Genomic DNA, 19,031 nt, shown 5'->3' with positions numbered 1-19,031 from the left:
TCTTAAAGTCTAATTAATATTTCTAAAGGGGCGTCTTCGCACGTCGTTTAAGATCAAGTCAAGGAATTTTCTGAAAAAACTTAAGCTATCAAGGTGGGCATTTCTTTCAAAATGTGAACTTGCCTTTTAGTATGATTATGTGAAAATTTTGCTATTTATGTTTTGTCATGCCTTTTATGTTTTATGAAATGCCTATCTGCTTGACTATGCCAAATATGTTTAATCGAATTCGGGTTCCAATAGGGCCGCAAACCCTACTCGGACTAGTGTACACATATGGGGATCGTGAGCTAGCTTTCAAGTTGGTCGGTCCAGTGACCGTCGTGGAATGTGGCCGCATTCCCGGTTCACATCCGTTCAGATATGGTATCTATGATGAACTTAGATTGCAATCGACTTTATGAACGAAAATACTTTAGTGACTCGGGCATTTTCAAGTTAAAACCCCGAGATCACTCAACTAGCTGGCAAAACTTTTACTAAAATTATGTTTCAGCAATGTGCCCACTGAGTATACCAAGTACTCAACCCTGCATGTTTCTTTTCTAACGTGCAGGTTGAACGTGAACGGGCGAGAGGTGGTGTTGAGCAATTGGCGATAATAAGTTAGCCTAGGATGTCTGATACATTATGTCTTCATACCTGATGTATCGTCTTGAACACTTCCGATGTAAATGTATTTCTCTTTATGTTAGGATTTCCGAAATTTGTCATTGCTAATCAAACACCTATGTCTCTACTCTGATTTACTTTATGATGAACCTCTTGAGTTTCCTATGAATGCCCATTTCAGTCTTGCTAGTCGTATAAATGTTTCACTTTTCCCTTTAACCTTATATTTAGTTACGATATAGCCAATCTTGCTATAACTTGTAAGTGCGGTAGTGACAAAATTGTCGTGTGGTAATTTTAGATTACTACTCCCGAAAATGAGATAAAAACGTAAGGATAAATAATTATAGCAAGTTCTTATAGACATTGTTAACGTATAAATTTTAATATAATTAATTAATAATTTGGTATACTTAAAGCTAGAAAGGGCATATACTTTAATAAATATATCAATGATTAATTTGGAAAAATAAAAAACATGATTGCACTACAAAAACATACGATATTCTGACTGATTGTATAAATGGTGTTGAAGATACATGTGACATACTAATTGGTGTTTTTGTGCTAGGCTCTTGCATTTTGCATGATGTCACATGTATTATCAGGATCACAATGCATGTAATTGTACATCACAAATCCAATCCCAAATCCAACCCTAAATTAATTCTGATTAGTTCAACAAGCATGCCATCACACACACTACTCAACAATCTGTTGAAGTCTCTCATCATCTCAGGCTTGCTCATACATCTCATCTCCATCTCCTCATTCAACAACAACAATTCTTTGCTCTACACATCCATCAGCCTTACCAAGCCTTCCTCTTCCGATCATCCTCTTCCTCCTTGTAATGCAACACACATAGTATTCGGAATTGCAGCAACAGCATCCACTTGGAGCCACAGAAAGCACTCCGTCGAGTCATGGTGGCGCCCTAACCTAACCCGAGGCTACGTCTTCCTCGATAAGATCAAGCCAGAGCTCCTCCCATGGCCGAACCACACTCTCCCACCATTCCATGTCTCCCAGGACACATCGAGATACAAGGACCACGACAAGCACCTCGCGCGCGATGCCATCCGTATGGCGCGCATTGTAACAGAGCTTTTCGAGATCGAGGAGGCCGGCCTGAGGTGGTTTGTGATGGCCGACGACGACACGGTCTTATTCGTGGATAATTTGGTTGATGTTCTAAACAGATACGATCACCGGAAATTCTTATATATTGGAATGAATTCGGAGACGCACGCTTCCAATGTGATGCACTCTTTCGAGATGGCGTTTGGTGGCGCCGGATACGCCCTCAGCTACCCTCTCGCGGCTGCGCTGGCCGCGAACATGGACGTATGCCTCAAACGCTACCCGGATCTGTACGGAAGCGACCATATAATTCAATCGTGCGTCGCTGATTTGGGGGTTTCCATCACCAGAGAGTTAGGGTTCCACCAGATCGACCTCCACCGCGATATATCAGGATTTCTATCGTCGCATCCCCGTGCACCGCTGGTGTCGCTGCACCACCTGGATCAGGTGGAGCCAATATTTCCGGCGATGAGCAGAGACGAATCGCTGAAACACCTGATGGCGGCGGCGAGGGCGGACGAATCGAGGCTGCTGCAGCAGAGCATCTGCTACGACGAGTTGAAGAACTGGACGATCTCGATCGCGTGGGGGTATTCCGTCCAGATCTACGAGGCGATCGTCAACCCTAGTGCGCTGCAGAGGCCGATCGAGACGTTCGTGCCGTGGACGAAGTTCGCGAGGCCGTTCTTCGTGTTCAACACGCGCGGCCTCCCTTCCAGACACCCGTGCGATGCTCCGCATCAGTTTTTCTTCCGATCTGTAGAGAGAGGAAGGCGAGTGGTGACGAGATATGGCAGAGCGCGGCCGCGGGGGTTGCCTGCTTGCTCTGTCACCGGGAATCACTCGGCGGAGTTCGTCGCCGACGTCGTCGTCTCCTCCCCTGCTGCCAAATTTGATGTGGTGAGTTTTTTTGTCACTTTAATTTTTGGATTTCTTTTGTTCACGTTTGATTTTGGAGTTGTTGATCAGATTGGGAATAGGAGGGAATGCTGCGACGTTTTGAATGTGCAAGGCGGGAATGCTACAGAGATCAAGTTTCGAGATTGTCGTCAAAATGAAATTATTCCTTGATCGATTTATCAGTCATACACTTATAGATTTATTTTTCACTCAAAAGAGTAACGGTATATCTACATTTAATTGAATAATTTAGTTGCTCGACACCACACTAAGTTCTGTCATCTGTGTTTTTTTATTTTAAATGTAATTAATAAAGATTCTTTATTTACGATTATTGTGATTAGAACTTCTAATCTACTGGTTCAAGGAAGCTTCCTATAAATTAATCTGCATAATTCTATTTTAACATCATTCACTTTTTTCTCGGCCAAATTTTGTACTCCTACTATCGAGCTATCTAACCTCCCAATATCGACAATCAAGTCAGTACAACTATGTCGTATCAAATAAAAAGTAGAACTACAACTCACACTAACTATAACTATCCAAATAAAATGAAAAATGAAAATTATCATATGTTGATGACGCCCTAAGAGTAACCAGGGAGGACACGGCGGCCGCCGACTCTGTGGCGGTGCCGCGCCTCCCTATAGTGGAGGCCACTTGAAAAACGGCGGGGGGCGGCGAACATGAGGCGAACGACTAGTAGGCTTGGGCGCGGCGGGTGTGGAGAGGCGCGGCGGTCTATTGCAAAGGCGGGGGGCCGCGGCACCCGCCCACTTCTATTTTTTTCGGTTATTTTAATAAATACTCCCTCCCAATTCATTTTTACCCCCAATTTCACACTCTATCCCTTTTTCATTCTCTATATTTCACTCTAATTTTCAGTTAATATGCACGGTGGAGATAGTGATTCCCCCAGCACCAGAGACTCGGGCTACGGCAACTATCCTCCCACCCAGCCGTGGAGATCGAGTCCCACTCCCCCTCCATCCCAATCGTGGGCGCCGACATCCCCGCTGTGGCTACATACACCCCAATATCAGGGTCAGTCCTCTATTCAGAGGAATATGGGTCGTCCCTATTCGGCGTTCGGGGATTACCGACCCAACATGGAGTCGATCAACCATCCGCGTCTGAATACCCCTTCTCACTCTTTCCAGCCCACCCAGTCTCCTCTGTCTAATTACGATAGATTCACATTGGAGCAGATGATGGGTATGATGAGTCCGGGCCTACCGGAGACCCCGCCAGCACGCGTGGAGACGCCGGTTCCAACGAGAGGCGGAGGCGGCGGCGGCGATGGGGAAGAGGCGGCGGAGGCGGTGCGGGGAGAGGCGGCAGCAGTGGTGGGAGAGGAGGCAGAAGCGGCGGTGGTGGGAGAGGCGACGGCGGCGGCGGTGACGGTGGGAAGGCCGACGGTGGCGGTGGAGATGTCGGCCGGAAAAGGTCCACGCACTACACCAAACAGGAATCCATTGCTGTGACAAGGGACTGGGGTGTCGTCACATCCGACGCCGCAATTGGCAACGATTAGACCAAGTTAAGCTTCTAGAGGCGCGTCGTGGTGGCCTACGACGAGTTTAAGCCGAAAGGCGCCTCCCCGCGTGAGCCGGACCAGCTCCGCAAAAAGTGGGGGAGGATTCTAAGAGCTGTCAAGAGGTTCGCGGGCTTATATGAGAACAACATGCGCACTGTTGAGAGTGGTTGCAGCCAAGCCGACGTGAAGGCATTGTCATTCTCCCAGTACAACACTAAAGGGTGGCCTAAGTTCGGGTACTGGGAAGAATTTCTCGTTGTCGAGAACTGCCCGAAATTCAGGGCCATCTGTGCGGAAGAGCTTACTCAAGGTCATGGGCTGAAGCGGACTAGACTCGGCAGAGCCGGGAACTACAGCAGGAGCGGCTCACGTCCAATCGACCTCAACGACGATGTTTTGGATGAGCCCTCCACCACACACACCAGGCGCCCACGTCCTTAGGGTCAACAGTCCACTATCCGCGACGCTAGAGCCGCAGGTGCTTCCCACTTCTCTGCGGCCGCATCTGGATCGCGTTCCGTGGGTTCTACTCCCCACTCGGTGTTGCACAGGAATCTGGATATGCAGTTGATGAAACAACTCCAGGAGAACGTCGTTCACTATGAGATAGCAATGGGCCCGGTTACTATGGCTGTATACTACGAGCTCATGCAGAAGATCAGAGAGCAACTGGGGTGGACACGTGCAGCGGCGGCGGGTGCAGAGACGGCGACGGCGGCAGCGAGGAAGATGGAGAACAAGCGGCGTATTCCGATGACGCCACCGAGTAGACGGTGGCGGTGTTTTTACATTGTTTTTATATTATTTTTTTTATAAAATGTTCATTGTATAATTTTCCCGTATCAATAATACAACGAATATTTGGGCCTAAATTTGTTTTTTTTAATTCATTTTCCAATTTATTCTATTTCTGATAATATTTATTCACATTGAATTAAAATATACAATCAATTGAAAAATAAAATGTGTCCAAATAAAAAGTGTCCACTATTGTTGTGGACACTTTTTTTTTGAAGTTGTGGACAAATAAATGTGGCTTGTCAACCAATGTGTACTCCCTTTTGTGGATACCCTAAAGTCACTCAGTGTATCATTATGAATATACAAACCACTCGTTGTACCATTACGAATGTACAGACCAAAACTGTGAAAGCCCTTTGAGTAAAAAACAATTGGATCAGTAGTAGGTAGATGGATGATTCGTCAGCATTCATTAATATTAACCAACAATCCCAAAAATGTTGTTATGTAATGTCCGAATAATTGGCATGAGAAATGAAGGTAAAAGACCACTAATTTTCACGAGGAAGAGCACTTTAGGTACATGCTTTCCTTGTTTTAGCCTGTGCCCCTTTCTTGGCTTTACACTCATGCTTGAAAATGAAAATCTGGATGTACAAGAAAATGCATTTCAATGTTTATATTATTACCATTTTGCTTTCTGCATCTTTTTTTTACTATTATTTTTGGTGCTGCAAAGAGAAACTTGAAATACATTTACTTTAGCTAAATTATGTGCTCAAGGGAGTTTATGGTTATGCACAGCTTACACATCATTACAACAGCAAAAATTCACAGAAGCATGAGTCAGGAGGAAAGTAACACACCACCATCTCAAATACGAAAAGAATCGATCACCTATATGAGGCAAAGACGGTGCAGCATTGCAATTCGTGCTCTAGTCATCATCAATGTAGATGGTTTCCTGCTTGAACAAACCACCAAAAACCTTCCGCGTCTCCTTGCTGGGCTCAGGCGCTTTTGCCTTAGGTTTCGGGACATCCTTGGCCTTGGAAACGGGAGGTGTCCGGGCAGGCTTCTTCACCACTGCCTTGAGAGAAGGCAGGGAACGCGCCTTGGCCTGCCCCCTCACCGTTGCAACCTGCACTTTAGGCTCGTCCGCCTCCTCATTCTTCTGAACAGCCGATTTAAGCTGTGAGCTCAAGTTATCCCAGTTTATGCCCGAGCTGAAGCCTTTAGCTGTGTTCAAAAAGCTCTCAACTGACTCTCCCGCCTTCTTCTGAGCTTCAGATAGACTGGCGGCTAGGTCTTCGTCCTCTTCCTTGGCCTTCTTCACTGCTTCAGCACTTTTCCGAGCTTCTTCTGTTGCTCTCAGCGCTTCTTCCTCTGCCTCCTCCTTTGCAAGGGCTTCTGCATAAACCTTTCTTCTCCCATCCTCTGGGATGGCACTGAAAGCACCAACTATTCAGACAACCTTATCGAGCTTGACATTACAGATGATTCATGCGTACCTCAGAAGTTCGTATACAGCCTTTGATGGCGCAGATGGATCAGTAGAGACCTCCACAACCTTGTTTTCTGCAACTTCTGTATTGGAGAAGACATCAGCCACCAGTGAAGCTATCTGTGATCTTGCAACCTATTTTACAAGAACAACAAGAATCATTAGAAACAGAAAACGTTTTGTTAAAACACTATGGCAAACAAGAATTTGCACACAAGGATACATTACATTACTTTGTAGTCGTTGGCAGCAGCGGCGGCAGCACTCCCCTCACCAGAGACGACAAGGTTGTAAGAACTCTCGGGTGAAAAGTCTTCGGTCAGCTTGGTCTTTATGAGAGTGTAGGCGACATCAGCCTTCACCACACTCTGCAGAAACTCAGTGATGGTTAAGGGCTGAGATTTGGTAAATAAGTTGCTAAAGAAGGAGGTGATGCCGTCTAGAACGTTGTAGGTGGACAAGATCCCGGAGGCCTCGTCGTAGACAATCGCCACATGCCCAACATTTGCTAGCTTAGCAGCCTCGACCACTAGCAGGGCATCCAATGTGCTCACTTGGGCACTCGGGCCGTTCTCCCCTGCGCCGATGGTCACCACCACTTTGCTAGCACTGCCGATGGCTTTGGCGATTGATTCTGCATCGTCGAAGGCCGAAGCAACCGCGTTTAGTCTCTTTGATTCCTCGGGAGATATTATCTGCCACAGAATCATCCATCCATATTTCACAATCCATGGTTGCAGAAGCATATCTCATGGCATGACACTATTAGAACTAACCAAAAATTACTCCATTCTGTCAGTCAATATATGTTAACATTTTTCATTTAGTCTTTTTTGTCGTTGAATGTCCCATTTACTTTTTATTATAATTAGAAAGTGGATCTCACATTTCAGTAAAACTAATACTCTCTCCGGATCCATTGATTGTCCATTATGTCATTTTCATTCTACCATCATTAATTGTCCCATTTTCATTCGACCATCAATAATATTTTTCTCTTAATTTTTTAACAAAGTCAAATAATTTCTCAAAATACCAAGGTTAACTATGGTACAATTATTGAGGACTAAAGGGATATACGAAAACAAAAGAAACTCATATGCCACTAACTTTTTACAAGATAGTAATTACTACTAATTTACTACAATGGCTAATGTCCGAAGCGAAAGCGCGTTGATTGATTTCTTAATTACCATAAAACAGAAAGTACCTTATACTGTGCAGCGAGAAGGGCGAGCTCCTGGGCAGCAGCGAGGTCGGGGACGCCTGCCCGGACGCTGAAGCCTTGGCGGAGGAGCGTCTGGGCAATGCGGATCCCAGCCTGGCCGGTGGCACCGGCGACGAACACAGTGCCAGGTTCCTTGCGGCGGAATGACAGGCGCGAGGATGGATTCGAGACCACGGGGACTAACGACGTGACGTCGCCGAAATCAAAATCGAAGCGGAAGGGGGTGGAATTTTGGGGTTCGTCATCGGACTTCTTGGCGAAGATAGTGGGAGGGCGGTGAGTGGAGAGGGCGGCTCTCGAAGGAGGAATGGTGGTGGTGAGGAGAAACGAATTTGAAGAGAGAGTTAGCGCCATGGGAAGGTGGGAAGAGATGGATGATCAGAGAATCATGTCTGCCCTGGTTTATCCATTGCAGGAAAGATAGATTGTTGAGTTCGTTTTTTTCTGGTGTTGCTGCCTGTGGTGTGGTGTGAGTGGTGATTGGATATGGGAGAAGGGAGCTTGGCCAATTAGAGTCTGCCATTTGGTGCTGTTTTATCTACAACTAATCCCCACACTTATTTATAACATTGACATGGTGTGTGAATGCCATATGCTTTAAAATGGCTGGCTTCTGTAGTAAGTACTGTACTCCCTTTGTACTCCTTGTGTAGGGAGTAGTAGTACTGCTTTTTTTACGACACCAACGATTAAGAAAGAGAATAATAAAGAATCAAATAGGACAGAAAAAATATACTACTCCACTTTATATCAAAAATTAAAATATTCAATTTCATTGCAACTTTCCTTAATAAAAAAAATTCAGTTAACAAGGAATGGAGGAGTACAACTGAAGAAAGCGATGGTCATATACTAAAATTAAATAAATTTACTTGTACATTTTTAGACACATGGGATTGTTTTTAAGGAATTGAATGAGTAATTTATATTCACCCTTGGTGAGGGTAAAAAACTGGATCACATTGATAGCGACAATATCTACAAATTAGGGTGGAGAATCGGACATCCAAATCATAATATCTTTGAGAAGCAAAAACAGCTGATTTTTTTTTCTACCACCAAATCAAAATTGTTAGTACTACAAAATTTATGAGGTAGCATGCTAAGATTAGTGTATATTGCTATTACACACTATAAAACATACAAGAATTATAATACAGTCAGTAAGGTTTCATGCTAAGTGTTAACCACAAAGGACTCGTAAACATGACTATATTAATTACTATAACTGACTGTCAATTTAATGCTCAATTACATAGAGACATCATCATCAGTAACCATGAAAGGAAACATGTCCAATCTCTCCAGTTCAAAGTATAAAAATACCACAACACGATGCATTGTGCTGCAATAAAAGCAAGAAACACCTATTGATAGCAGTTCCGACGCTACCATCACAACGGTTCGCTACACATGCTTCCACTGATCCTAGGTGAGCTTTAGTTAGCTACCATTGTTTAAGATGTCTCAGTGACTACTTTCTAAAGGACTTGCATAATTAACTACTACCATGGATGGCAGGCAGTGTACACCCATATCTATAGTCACACATGAATGAGGATAAGAAATATTCACACTAAATGTGGATAAGAAATATTCACACTAAATACTTCCTAGGACCTCCATTAACTTACAATCATCGAACTGAAATTCAGCCAACACAATTACACAAACTTAGTATGAGCTTCAATCCATGTAGACAACAAATAAATCAGCTCACCGCTAAGCTCCAACATCTTCTAAGAAGGTTACTGGTATTTAGGTTGGAGCTTTAAGTACACTTGTTGCAACATAATCTAACGCACGCAGCAAAGTGAAACACGCAGAGCAATCTAACAGCGCAATTTCAGAACTAAAGAACTAGCACAAAAACAAAGTCACTTGAATAAACCTAAACCTGGGGAGCAAAGACACAGAGCTGCATTCAATTCATTTCATAAGTGCAGTTTAATAGGAAAGTTTGCAATTGAAACAGTATTAGCTCATAGAGATTGAAGATGAGTAAGTGTAAGTAGAAACGTCATTCACATAGAGGCACAACTGCACAAAACCTATTTAAGGTCCAATACAGCTTCTTCAAGGAATCTAAAGAAAAAAAGAAAAAAGCCATCATGTCAATTACAAGAGCAGTAAGAACATAAACCAAGAAAGGTTGACTCAAGCCAAGTCAAAGACCAGACAAATTAATTGAAATCCAACAATCACCATTGTAGCTGTTATATTACTTCTCTTGCATAATTGCTTGGGGACAATTCTCAAGCTGCCAAACAAGTAGAGTATATCAGTAACTTCTACAGTTTACAAAAAAAATAGCTCTAAGCCAGCTAATTAATTCTCGAAGAGAGAAAAACTGTGGAAATAAAGTTTCACCTGATTCGATGTCCAAACTGAATAGCTGCAAAGATCTGCTCAACCAAGTCATCTATATTTGGTAATAACATATCTATCAATTAATCAGAAAGATCCTTCAGTAACAAAGTTATAGTTGAGAGAAAAAATGCCAAAACCTCATTCATTAGTTTATCAATCAGTTCAGTCCACAAATATAAATAGTTAGATTGGTCAGAAGAGTGAAACTCACTCTATATCCACAGAAACTAAAGGGAAACATAAGTCAACATGACACAGCCATGACCTAAGATGATTGATCTGAAGTTATATAAGAAACAACAAACAAATTCCCCACGTGAGGGAAGACTTAATTTTACCAGAAATGATAGCAGGAAAGCAGCATTAAGTTTCACTCAAGATACTAGCTCAGGAAATCCTCAATTATCCATTTCAGCTGCCACCAGTAAAGACAAATCACATTAAGCACGTATCAGAAGTACATTCATCCGAAACAGTGCAAGTTCTAGCATTGAAGATAGTAATATAAGAGCATAACAATAACAGCTATAAATTCTAGAGCATCATAGCATTTAGTTTCCGGAGCCCTTTCTGGCTCGAAGTGATTTAAGAGCCTTCTCACGCAGCTCTATCTCTAGCCTTTTCTGCTCAGATTCCGTGTCCTTAGGGTTGCTTGCTCGCAACTTCTGCCTTTTAACACTTTCATCTTCAGAATTATCACCTGCAAGATCTGATGATGAACCACTAGCATCACCTTGCTTCAGCTTTTGCTTCTCTGAGAGCCTCTCACCCCTTCGACGGCGTTTCTCCTCCTCCCGCCGTCGCCGGCGCATCTCCTTTTTCAATTTTTTTTCTTCTCTTTTCCTCTTTTTGATCTCCTTCTTGTCTTCATGGGAATCATAGCTAGAAAACTCATCTGATTCAGCATCTTGTCTACCCGATTTCCTCTGCTTCCTCTTTTCTTTGACTTTACTCACATGATCACCAGTCTCCTCATTTAGGGCAGAATCCGATGAACCATTACGATCATTCTGCTCAGACTTCCTCAACAATTTAGGTGTATCTTCCTTTTCTGGGACCCGAAAACCACTCTCATCATCTTCTATGCGAGGAATTTTCATATCCTTGGATTGAGGATAGTCATGATATTCCCTACTTTTCATACTCATATCAGTCGTTTTTGTAAGTGTCAACAACTCTCTCCGTTCGCGGTGTTCTTTATGATCAGCAGTGTCACGTGGCCTGTCACTGTTCACATGCATACACGTAGAATATGCATATAAAAGGTCAGTTAGAGCTAACAGAGTCATCAGACTAATAAAAGATAGTGTACCCAACTGCAACCTGTTCGTCAGTTGCTGCTCTTTTGACTGTGTGCTATCAGCTAGACCATGAGTATCACCAGCTTCCAGTGAGCCCTTATCACGCACTGGCATCAAAGAACTTTTCCCTGAAGACCTATTTTTGTACCGTCCAATCTCCCTAAGAGATCAAAACATAAAAAATGCTAAAAGCGGAAATTATATGAAAAATATATAAAGTTCTCAAATACTGATGAATTCATGAAAACCTGCTAGGCAAATTGTTTTCATCATCCACACTTGTCCTAGAATCATCACGACGAATTTTAGGATCAGAGGCTTTTCGCGAAGGATTTGGACTCTCAGGCGGTATCATTCTTCCCCTCCTTTGGAGAGGGCTACCACAAGGACTAATAGACCTACAAAAGCTAGCTATTCAAGTCACCAATCAAATAAGTATATCAATACATGGAAGTCATTTAGAGTTGATAGAAGCTTAGACCTTCTTTCTTCACTGCCACTTCTGCCCCTGGAAGCATCTGATCCGGATGGGGACTTTTCCAAGGACGGTGACGAGTTTCGAGGTTTTCCATTCAAATCTCTTTGATCCAGCATATCCCTCTGTGGTGACCTCAGAGATACAACAGACCGCTGTTCTGCAGATTTTGTTCCTTTACGATTCCCTGACTGAACTTCGGCTCTTTCGCTGGGAGAAGCACGACGAGCAGGGGAATAGTTCTTTCGTCTTCTGCAAAAGTGAGAAAAGTGGATTAGCACAGGAGGAGATGAAATTCAACTTGCTTGTGTGCACTCAATCTTGAATGAAAAAAAAAACTTAATGTAGTTAACAGTCCAAACTTGTTACTGCTATAAGGAGATCCTAAGGATTGCAGGAGTCAAGTAGACAGCAACTACTGAGTTTCAAAACAACGGATATCTCAGGCTTTCTGAACCATCATTAAAGCAATTACCTAACATACTACGTTGTCTATCAATGCAAATTGTCCATGACAATGTTCTATATGTTTATAACACCACATGATTTCTCAATTATAAATTTTCTGGCTGCAGTTGTACAATTATACTAAGTGACATGCAGTAATTAGGTCTAGTAATTGTGAGTGGACTGGAAACAGTTGCACTTTGCATATGATTAGCGCTGGTTTAGTGTGATAGCTACAAGGGTGCTACATATATACTCCCTCCGTTCCATATTAGAGTCGTATTCCTTTTTGGGACGTTCCAACATAATAGAGTCATTTCTATATTTGGTAAAAAGCAATACACTCTCTCTCTCATACTTTTTCATCTCCCTTACTTTATTCTCTCTTCATCTCTCTAACTTTATCTTCTCTCTTACTTTATTCTCCCCACTCTAGTATCTAGTGTTTCTTAATCTCCGTACCAAAAAGATATGCCTCTATTAACATGGAACGAAGGGAGTACAATTCTTGATGTACTGTGATATTAAAGACCCATACTATACTCTATCTCGAGAAATATAATATTCCATCAAAAACAACCCTACTGTTCTCATATATCAGGGAAAATATAAACACTACGCTTATCTCTTCACTACAAATGAATAGTGTCTTTCGTGAGGCAAGAAGTTTATAACTTTATATCAATACTAATTACTTAACTTTATATCAATACTAATTACTAAGTACACTCAAAACAATCGATTTCTAAGTTGAGGAATACACTGTTAGTAGTAAATTAGTAATAGTACTGTGAAACCAGTATATTCATCCTAATAATTCATTGCTTTAAAGGTAGTGATACCACAGATTCACAGTACAAATAGGCAGATAAGGTGGATCAGTTTATGCCAATTTTTCTAAACATCATCAATAATGCTTGCTACGCCAAGTTAGGTACTGCCAATTTGCTAGTTTTAGCATGTTTTAAATGTAGATGGGGATACAAAGGTATCACGACAAAAGGTTGACAATGAACTGGGAAACAGCATATGATCACTAAAAATGAGAATTTCATGTTCAAGATGATGTCAATTACCGTGACATGTGTTGTGTTGCCCGCAATATATTATTAGTAAGTCAAACTAATTCCCAATTTTTTATGAACATCATCAATAACGCTTGCTACACCAAGTTAGGTCCCACCAATTTGCTAGTTTTAGCATGTTTTAAATGTAGATGGGGATACAAAGGTATCACGACACAAGGTTGACAATGAACTGGAAAACAGCATGTGATCACTAAAAATGAGACTTTCATGTTCTAGGTGATGTCAATTACCACGATATGTATTAGGTTGCCCGCAATCTATTATTAGTACGTCAAACTCATTCCCACACTAAAAGCACAGGATTTTACTTCCCATCAAGGAAATCACTCTTCATAAATAAATAAAAATATAATATAAAAAAATAAAGGGAAATGAGGGACAGTTGAAGCAAATTTGAGGTATGAGAAAACATTGTTATTGCCTTTCCAACTTGGCATATAACCTAATTCATTTTCTTTTGAAAGGCTTCATAAAAATCATAAAGAACAACGCACTTGTCCATGTGTGTTTCTCTGGGAAACAGCATATGATCACTAAAAATGAGAATTTCATGTTCAAGATGATGTCAATTACCGTGACATGTGTTGTGTTGCCCGCAATATATTATTAGTAAGTCAAACTCATTCCCAATTTTTATGAACATCATCAATAACGCTTGCTACACCAAGTTAGGTCCCACCAATTTGCTAGCTTTAGCATGTTTTAAATGTAGATGGGGATACAAAGGTATCACGACACAAGGTTGACAATGAACTGGAAAACAGCATGTGATCACTAAAAATGAGACTTTCATGTTCTAGGTGATGTCAATTACCACGATATGTATTAGGTTGCCCGCAATCTATTATTAGTACGTCAAACTCATTCCCACACTAAAAGCACAGGATTTTACTTCCCATCAAGGAAATCACTCTTCATAAATAAATAAAAATATAATATAAAAAAATAAAGGGAAATGAGGGACAGTTGAAGCAAATTTGAGGTATGAGAAAACATTGTTATTGCCTTTCCAACTTGGCATATAACCTAATTCATTTTCTTTTGAAAGGCTTCATAAAAATCATAAAGAACAACGCACTTGTCCATGTGTGTTTCTCTGGGAAACAGCATATGATCACTAAAAATGAGAATTTCATGTTCAAGATGATGTCAATTACCGTGACATGTGTTGTGTTGCCCGCAATATATTATTAGTAAGTCAAACTCATTCCCAATTTTTATGAACATCATCAATAACGCTTGCTACACCAAGTTAGGTCCCACCAATTTGCTAGCTTTAGCATGTTTTAAATGTAGATGGGGATACAAAGGTATCACGACACAAGGTTGACAATGAACTGGAAAACAGCATGTGATCACTAAAAATGAGACTTTCATGTTCTAGGTGATGTCAATTACCACGATATGTATTAGGTTGCCCGCAATCTATTATTAGTACGTCAAACTCATTCCCACACTAAAAGCACAGGATTTTACTTCCCATCAAGGAAATCACTCTTCATAAATAAATAAAAATATAATATAAAAAAATAAAGGGAAATGAGGGACAGTTGAAGCAAATTTGAGGTATGAGAAAACATTGTTATTGCCTTTCCAACTTGGCATATAACCTAATTCATTTTCTTTTGAAAGGCTTCATAAAAATCATAAAGAACAACGCACTTGTCCATGTGTGGTTCTCTGTTACATATCTAGATATACATATCCAGATATTGCATAAACAAGAAATTTGGTTATCTGGTTAAATGATGACTAGTTCTTTGATAATTTATTGTTTTAGTATAATGGGCTTTGCAATCTAATACCCAGCTATGGGCTGATAAGCCTAGATAGCAACTGTCAAATATCATCACTTTAGTAGACTGATGATTCTTTAGCTGATTAACTGGCAGCTTTAGCTGGGCAGGCATTTCACCAGCTGAACCTTCACTCTCGAGTTTTAACTTTGAGGTTAACTATCGCAATGTAGTTAACAAGTTCTAAAGATAATGAACACCCTTCTCTCGTTCAATAAAAATAAAATTACCTAGCTTTTTCTCCAGGAGAATGGATAGGTGATCTTGTATGCTTCGTTGATCCTCTCCTAACTGGTGAAAGGGAAATTCGACGAATATTTGAGGGGGAACTTGATTCTTGAGGGGCAGGAGATCTTTGAATCCCTGGAGAACATGATCTTTTTCTACCATGTATAGAGGGCCTTTGTCGAACAGGAGACATAGATTGATGTGATGAAGTTGACAGAGACCGGCGGTACTGCCTTCTTGCAGGAGAAGGAGACTGATGACGTGGAGATGGTGAGTGCCGCCGCAATGGAGATCGTGAACGGCGGCGCACAGGAGATGGTGACCGGCGATGCACTGGAGATCTTCCTCTGATAGGGGAAGGTGACATGCTATGCACAGGAGAAAGGGATCTGCGTCGTAAAGACGTTCTTGACTTGTACTGAACTGGTGATCTCCGTATGGGCGTCCTCGACTTACGTTGCACAGGGGATCGTGTCCTACGCCTTACAGGGGACCGTGACCTACGCCGTATAGGGGACCGTGACCTACGCCGTACGGGGGACCGTGACCTACGCCGTACAGGGGACCGTGACCTACGGCGCAAGGGAGATCGCGATCTATGACGCCTTGGAGAACGAACTCTATATCGCACGGGGGAAGGAGATCTGCGCCGTGAGTTAGACCTCGATCTTCGATTCAAATATGGCCTACGCCTTGGAGAGCAAGATCGCCGAACAACATGACGCCGGTGAGGTGTAATAGACCGTCTAGGTGGAGAGCGATCTCGTCTTTCGGAGGAAATGGAACGACTTCTTGATGGTGGTCCCCCAGAAATGCTTCTTGACCTCCGCTGCTCACTGCAGCCAGATTACAGATTAGCTCACAGGAAACCAACACATAGGCTACTATTACTACTAAAAGGAAAACATAACTTGAGAAGTACAAAACTTGAGAAATGATATTGAACGGTCTCATAGAAATATGGAAAAAGGCCAGTTAAATCAATATAATTGGTGAAATGTAGCAAGATCTGCATGCATACCTGGAAGATAGCGAGTGGTTAGGTGAATCCGGAGAACGTGAACCCCTATGAAGATGGAATTCAAATTAGTCTATCATAGAACAGGGCAGTAAGCAATGGTAATTGGGGATTTCTTTTAAGGAAAACTGAAGCATGACAAATCAAAATGATAGTTGCCTCAACAATTTGTGGTTATGAAACAGTAACCTGATAAAAAGGCTTGGTTCCAAGAATTTTCAGTACATTAATACTTTGAGCATGAGACAAAATAAAAGGACAGAAAGCATGACATCTGATCAGCACAGTTTTGGAAAAGAACTAATTCGAGAAGCAATGGATCAAACAAGAATTTAGATAGTGCAAAAGGCCATCAGATGGTTAATATATCCTGTGATGTTACCAGAGAGACATAGCCTACTAAACAAGGTTCTCTATAACACGCACTGAAGGTTATACAGAGAAAAGAAAATGTAATAACTACATTCCTAAAACCTAGAGAGGCTGTACCATTATAAAAACCATTTCAAATAAATAAAATTGGGGACTATAATAGCCATACGATGATCCAGAGGGGACATTTTCATTTTAAAACTTTGACTAACCTGTAAATTACAGGTCCTAATACTATGAGATATGTAAATTATAGGTCCTAATATTTTGAGATAAAGATAACGTGGTATAAAGTGATTAAGATGAGTTAATGTAAATCCATTTTCTACCATAGATATTTTTAGTCTTAACCACTTTCTACCTACAAGAAAGCATTATGACAGAGAAAGCTTAAAAAATGACTCAAAAATCTCGCGATAGTCATAAATTTTAACCAGAACCTGCTGCTTCTTCTCCGGCCATTTCTATTGTAACGTTCTTTCTCATTTGCCTGTTGGACAGTAGAACCCCTGGGATAATGCTTCACATTAGGCTCCAACTCACTATGATTGTCTCTTGACTTTGCTCCATCACCGTCCTACAGCAGTTTGAGGTAAAGGATATGAACCGAAATAATTGGAGAAGCAATCTGAAGTGCTGAATGCAGTGAAACAGAAACAGAGTTAAGGGGAAAAAGTTCTGTTTTATAGAATCAAACTCTTGCATGGAAATTATTATACTTACCATCTTTGCTTTATCCTCATAAAATTCTTGCTTCTCTTTCTCTTTCTTTCTTTGAATTTCATTGGCTATCCGATCTGTCTCTGCCTGCAATATAAGAGGACAGAATATAGACATAGATAAGGTACTTAATACATGCAATAGAGAATCTACAATATAACTAATGCACAAGTCTGACCTTCTTTATTTTAGCTTCCTCTTCTTTTGCATCCAGAAATTGTTGAGGGACACCGCTTACATTTTGCTGCGCACTGAGAAGCAATAACCAGAGCTCCTTCATAAACTTTGCAGTATTTCTCTCCATAAATCCAGTAAGGGAAATCTGAATCTGCTTCCCATTAACTGCCTGCACCAAGTGGTGTTCTCATCGTTGCTTATAAACGTAAAAGAAAGACAATGTATCTGTCTTCAACATATAACAGCACAGTTGGCAGAACCAACACATTTCAGATTTGGGCAATAAACCATGCAACATTTGTCTAAAAACATCAGGCCTCACTTTAATCACAAGTTAACAACAAATCACATTGCTGCTCTACTCTAGCCAAAAGCTATGTAAATAACAATGTACTATGTTAGAGTAAGCATGTAAATATTATCAAATTACCTCTCCCTCCAAAAGTCCATAAATGAAATTGATAAGCACTTCATCTTCAAATCCAATTAGCTCAGTCACACGTTTTGCAATCCAGGGCTTCATAACATCAATCTTCACTTTGGTCATATCCACCTAAACATTGAAAAAAAGGATAACTAAATAGAAAAAAAAATACGAGCTCTCCCTTTCATCAATAAAAGCAAAAAATAATCAATTCACTAAATCCCTGCCAGTCGCATAAATTTCTTCATTTTCCGTTCATCGAATCCACTTTAGCATATGTATTATCCAATGATAGCCCGATACAATCCATGTAAAGAACCCAATAAGGTTCATAGTTCAAGAATGAATAAAGGGCGGGGAAAAAGGGGAAATGAGAATTGCAGAGAGCAAACCAGATTTTCCAGTTCATGAGGGAATTTCTGAGACTTGAGAAGCTTCGCTTGCTTGTTCGAGAATCGCGTATCCTGATCGGCGGAGGTGCCCTAGTTCACAATTAAAATTTATTAATAAAAAACAATAAATTCAACAGATATATCCAATCAAGGCGAAACGTAGAGAGCAAATCATGACTCGAGAAAACGAGATTCAATGATGAAGATAGATTATGCGTGATTAGATGAGGAGTGAGAGTGGATACCCTGAAAAATCCGCCCGACATTTTTCTAGGGTTTGTGTTTGCTCAGAGGGAGTGGAGATAGGCGAGAGCGAGTTGAAGTTAAAGTGAAAAGAGGCTCTCCACGCTGGTCCTATGTTGTTGTATGCTTGTGGCAATATTCTCGAAAACGACGGCGTTTAGACCATCCACAATAGGAATAGCCCAGCAATAGCCCAGCCATAGCCCAGCCACTGCCACATCATCAGCACTAAAAATCCTCCTGCCACATCATAAATAGCCCAGCCATAGCCTAGCCACATCATAAATAGCCCAGCCACATCACTAATAACAATTATATAAAATGACATAATTAACAATCACACAATATACGGAATTTAATTTACGAGAC

The 19,031-nt window shown here is 41.3% G+C and overlaps 3 protein-coding genes across 5 annotated transcripts; 1 reads left to right on the top strand and 2 right to left on the bottom strand.

The window, feature by feature from the left end:
- The first annotated feature begins 1,299 nt into the window (after positions 1–1,299).
- On the top strand, positions 1,300–2,769 carry LOC121748190. The gene has a single exon (XM_042142416.1). It carries the CDS (start codon positions 1,300–1,302, stop codon positions 2,767–2,769), a length of 1,470 nt encoding a protein of 489 aa, XP_041998350.1.
- Positions 2,770–5,621: 2,852 nt separating this feature from the next.
- LOC121749591 (protein PLASTID TRANSCRIPTIONALLY ACTIVE 16, chloroplastic-like) lies at positions 5,622–8,144 on the bottom strand. Its single transcript, XM_042144163.1, has 4 exons — positions 7,594–8,144; positions 6,617–7,078; positions 6,391–6,518; positions 5,622–6,327 (listed from the first exon to the last, which is right to left on the bottom strand). The coding sequence occupies exons 1-4, from the start codon at positions 7,963–7,965 to the stop codon at positions 5,817–5,819; spliced, it is 1,473 nt and encodes a 490-aa protein (XP_042000097.1). The 5' UTR covers positions 7,966–8,144; the 3' UTR covers positions 5,622–5,816.
- A 1,475-nt stretch (positions 8,145–9,619) lies between these two features.
- Positions 9,620–18,766, bottom strand: LOC121749590 (serine/arginine repetitive matrix protein 1-like). 3 transcript variants are annotated; one of them, XM_042144160.1, is made up of 14 exons: positions 18,665–18,766; positions 18,420–18,509; positions 18,034–18,156; positions 17,605–17,772; positions 17,430–17,513; positions 17,147–17,283; positions 16,338–16,382; positions 15,319–16,152; positions 11,764–12,009; positions 11,531–11,680; positions 11,299–11,442; positions 10,320–11,208; positions 9,982–10,054; positions 9,620–9,871 (listed from the first exon to the last, which is right to left on the bottom strand). In XM_042144160.1, exons 1-12 carry the CDS (start codon positions 18,683–18,685, stop codon positions 10,533–10,535), a joined length of 2,718 nt encoding a protein of 905 aa, XP_042000094.1. In that variant the 5' UTR covers positions 18,686–18,766; the 3' UTR covers positions 9,620–9,871; positions 9,982–10,054; positions 10,320–10,532. The 3 variants fall into 3 exon arrangements, with proteins under 3 accessions (XP_042000094.1, XP_042000095.1, XP_042000096.1); XM_042144161.1 differs by having other exon boundaries at positions 9,982–10,033; XM_042144162.1 differs by having other exon boundaries at positions 11,305–11,442.
- Between the last annotated feature and the right edge of the window lie 265 nt (positions 18,767–19,031).

This window comes from Salvia splendens, chromosome 9, assembly GCF_004379255.2.
Source record: "Salvia splendens isolate huo1 chromosome 9, SspV2, whole genome shotgun sequence".
Classification (NCBI taxonomy): domain Eukaryota; kingdom Viridiplantae; phylum Streptophyta; class Magnoliopsida; order Lamiales; family Lamiaceae; genus Salvia; species Salvia splendens.
Note: the sequence above shows the minus strand (reverse complement) of the source record. Positions and strands in the feature narration are given on the sequence as shown.

Excerpts from the sequence above, each read along its gene's own strand:
- LOC121749590 (XM_042144160.1), bottom strand. The coding sequence starts at position 18,685 with ATGTCGGGCGGATTTTTCAGG. Across the intron at positions 12,010-15,318 it reads TCTCCTGGAGAAAAAGCTAG|AAGACGAAAGAACTATTCCC; the intron begins GTAATTTTATTT and ends TCACTTTTGCAG. Across the intron at positions 11,681-11,763 it reads AGTGGCAGTGAAGAAAGAAG|GTCTATTAGTCCTTGTGGTA; the intron begins GTCTAAGCTTCT and ends TAGCTTTTGTAG.
- LOC121748190 (XM_042142416.1), top strand. The coding sequence starts at position 1,300 with ATGCCATCACACACACTACTCAACAATCTGTTGAAGTCTCTCATCATC.
- LOC121749591 (XM_042144163.1), bottom strand. The coding sequence starts at position 7,965 with ATGGCGCTAACTCTCTCTTCAAATTCGTTTCTCCTCACCACCACCATT. Across the intron at positions 6,519-6,616 it reads CTGCTGCCAACGACTACAAA|GTTGCAAGATCACAGATAGC; the intron begins GTAATGTAATGT and ends CTTGTAAAATAG. Across the intron at positions 6,328-6,390 it reads GCTGTATACGAACTTCTGAG|TGCCATCCCAGAGGATGGGA; the intron begins GTACGCATGAAT and ends TGGTGCTTTCAG.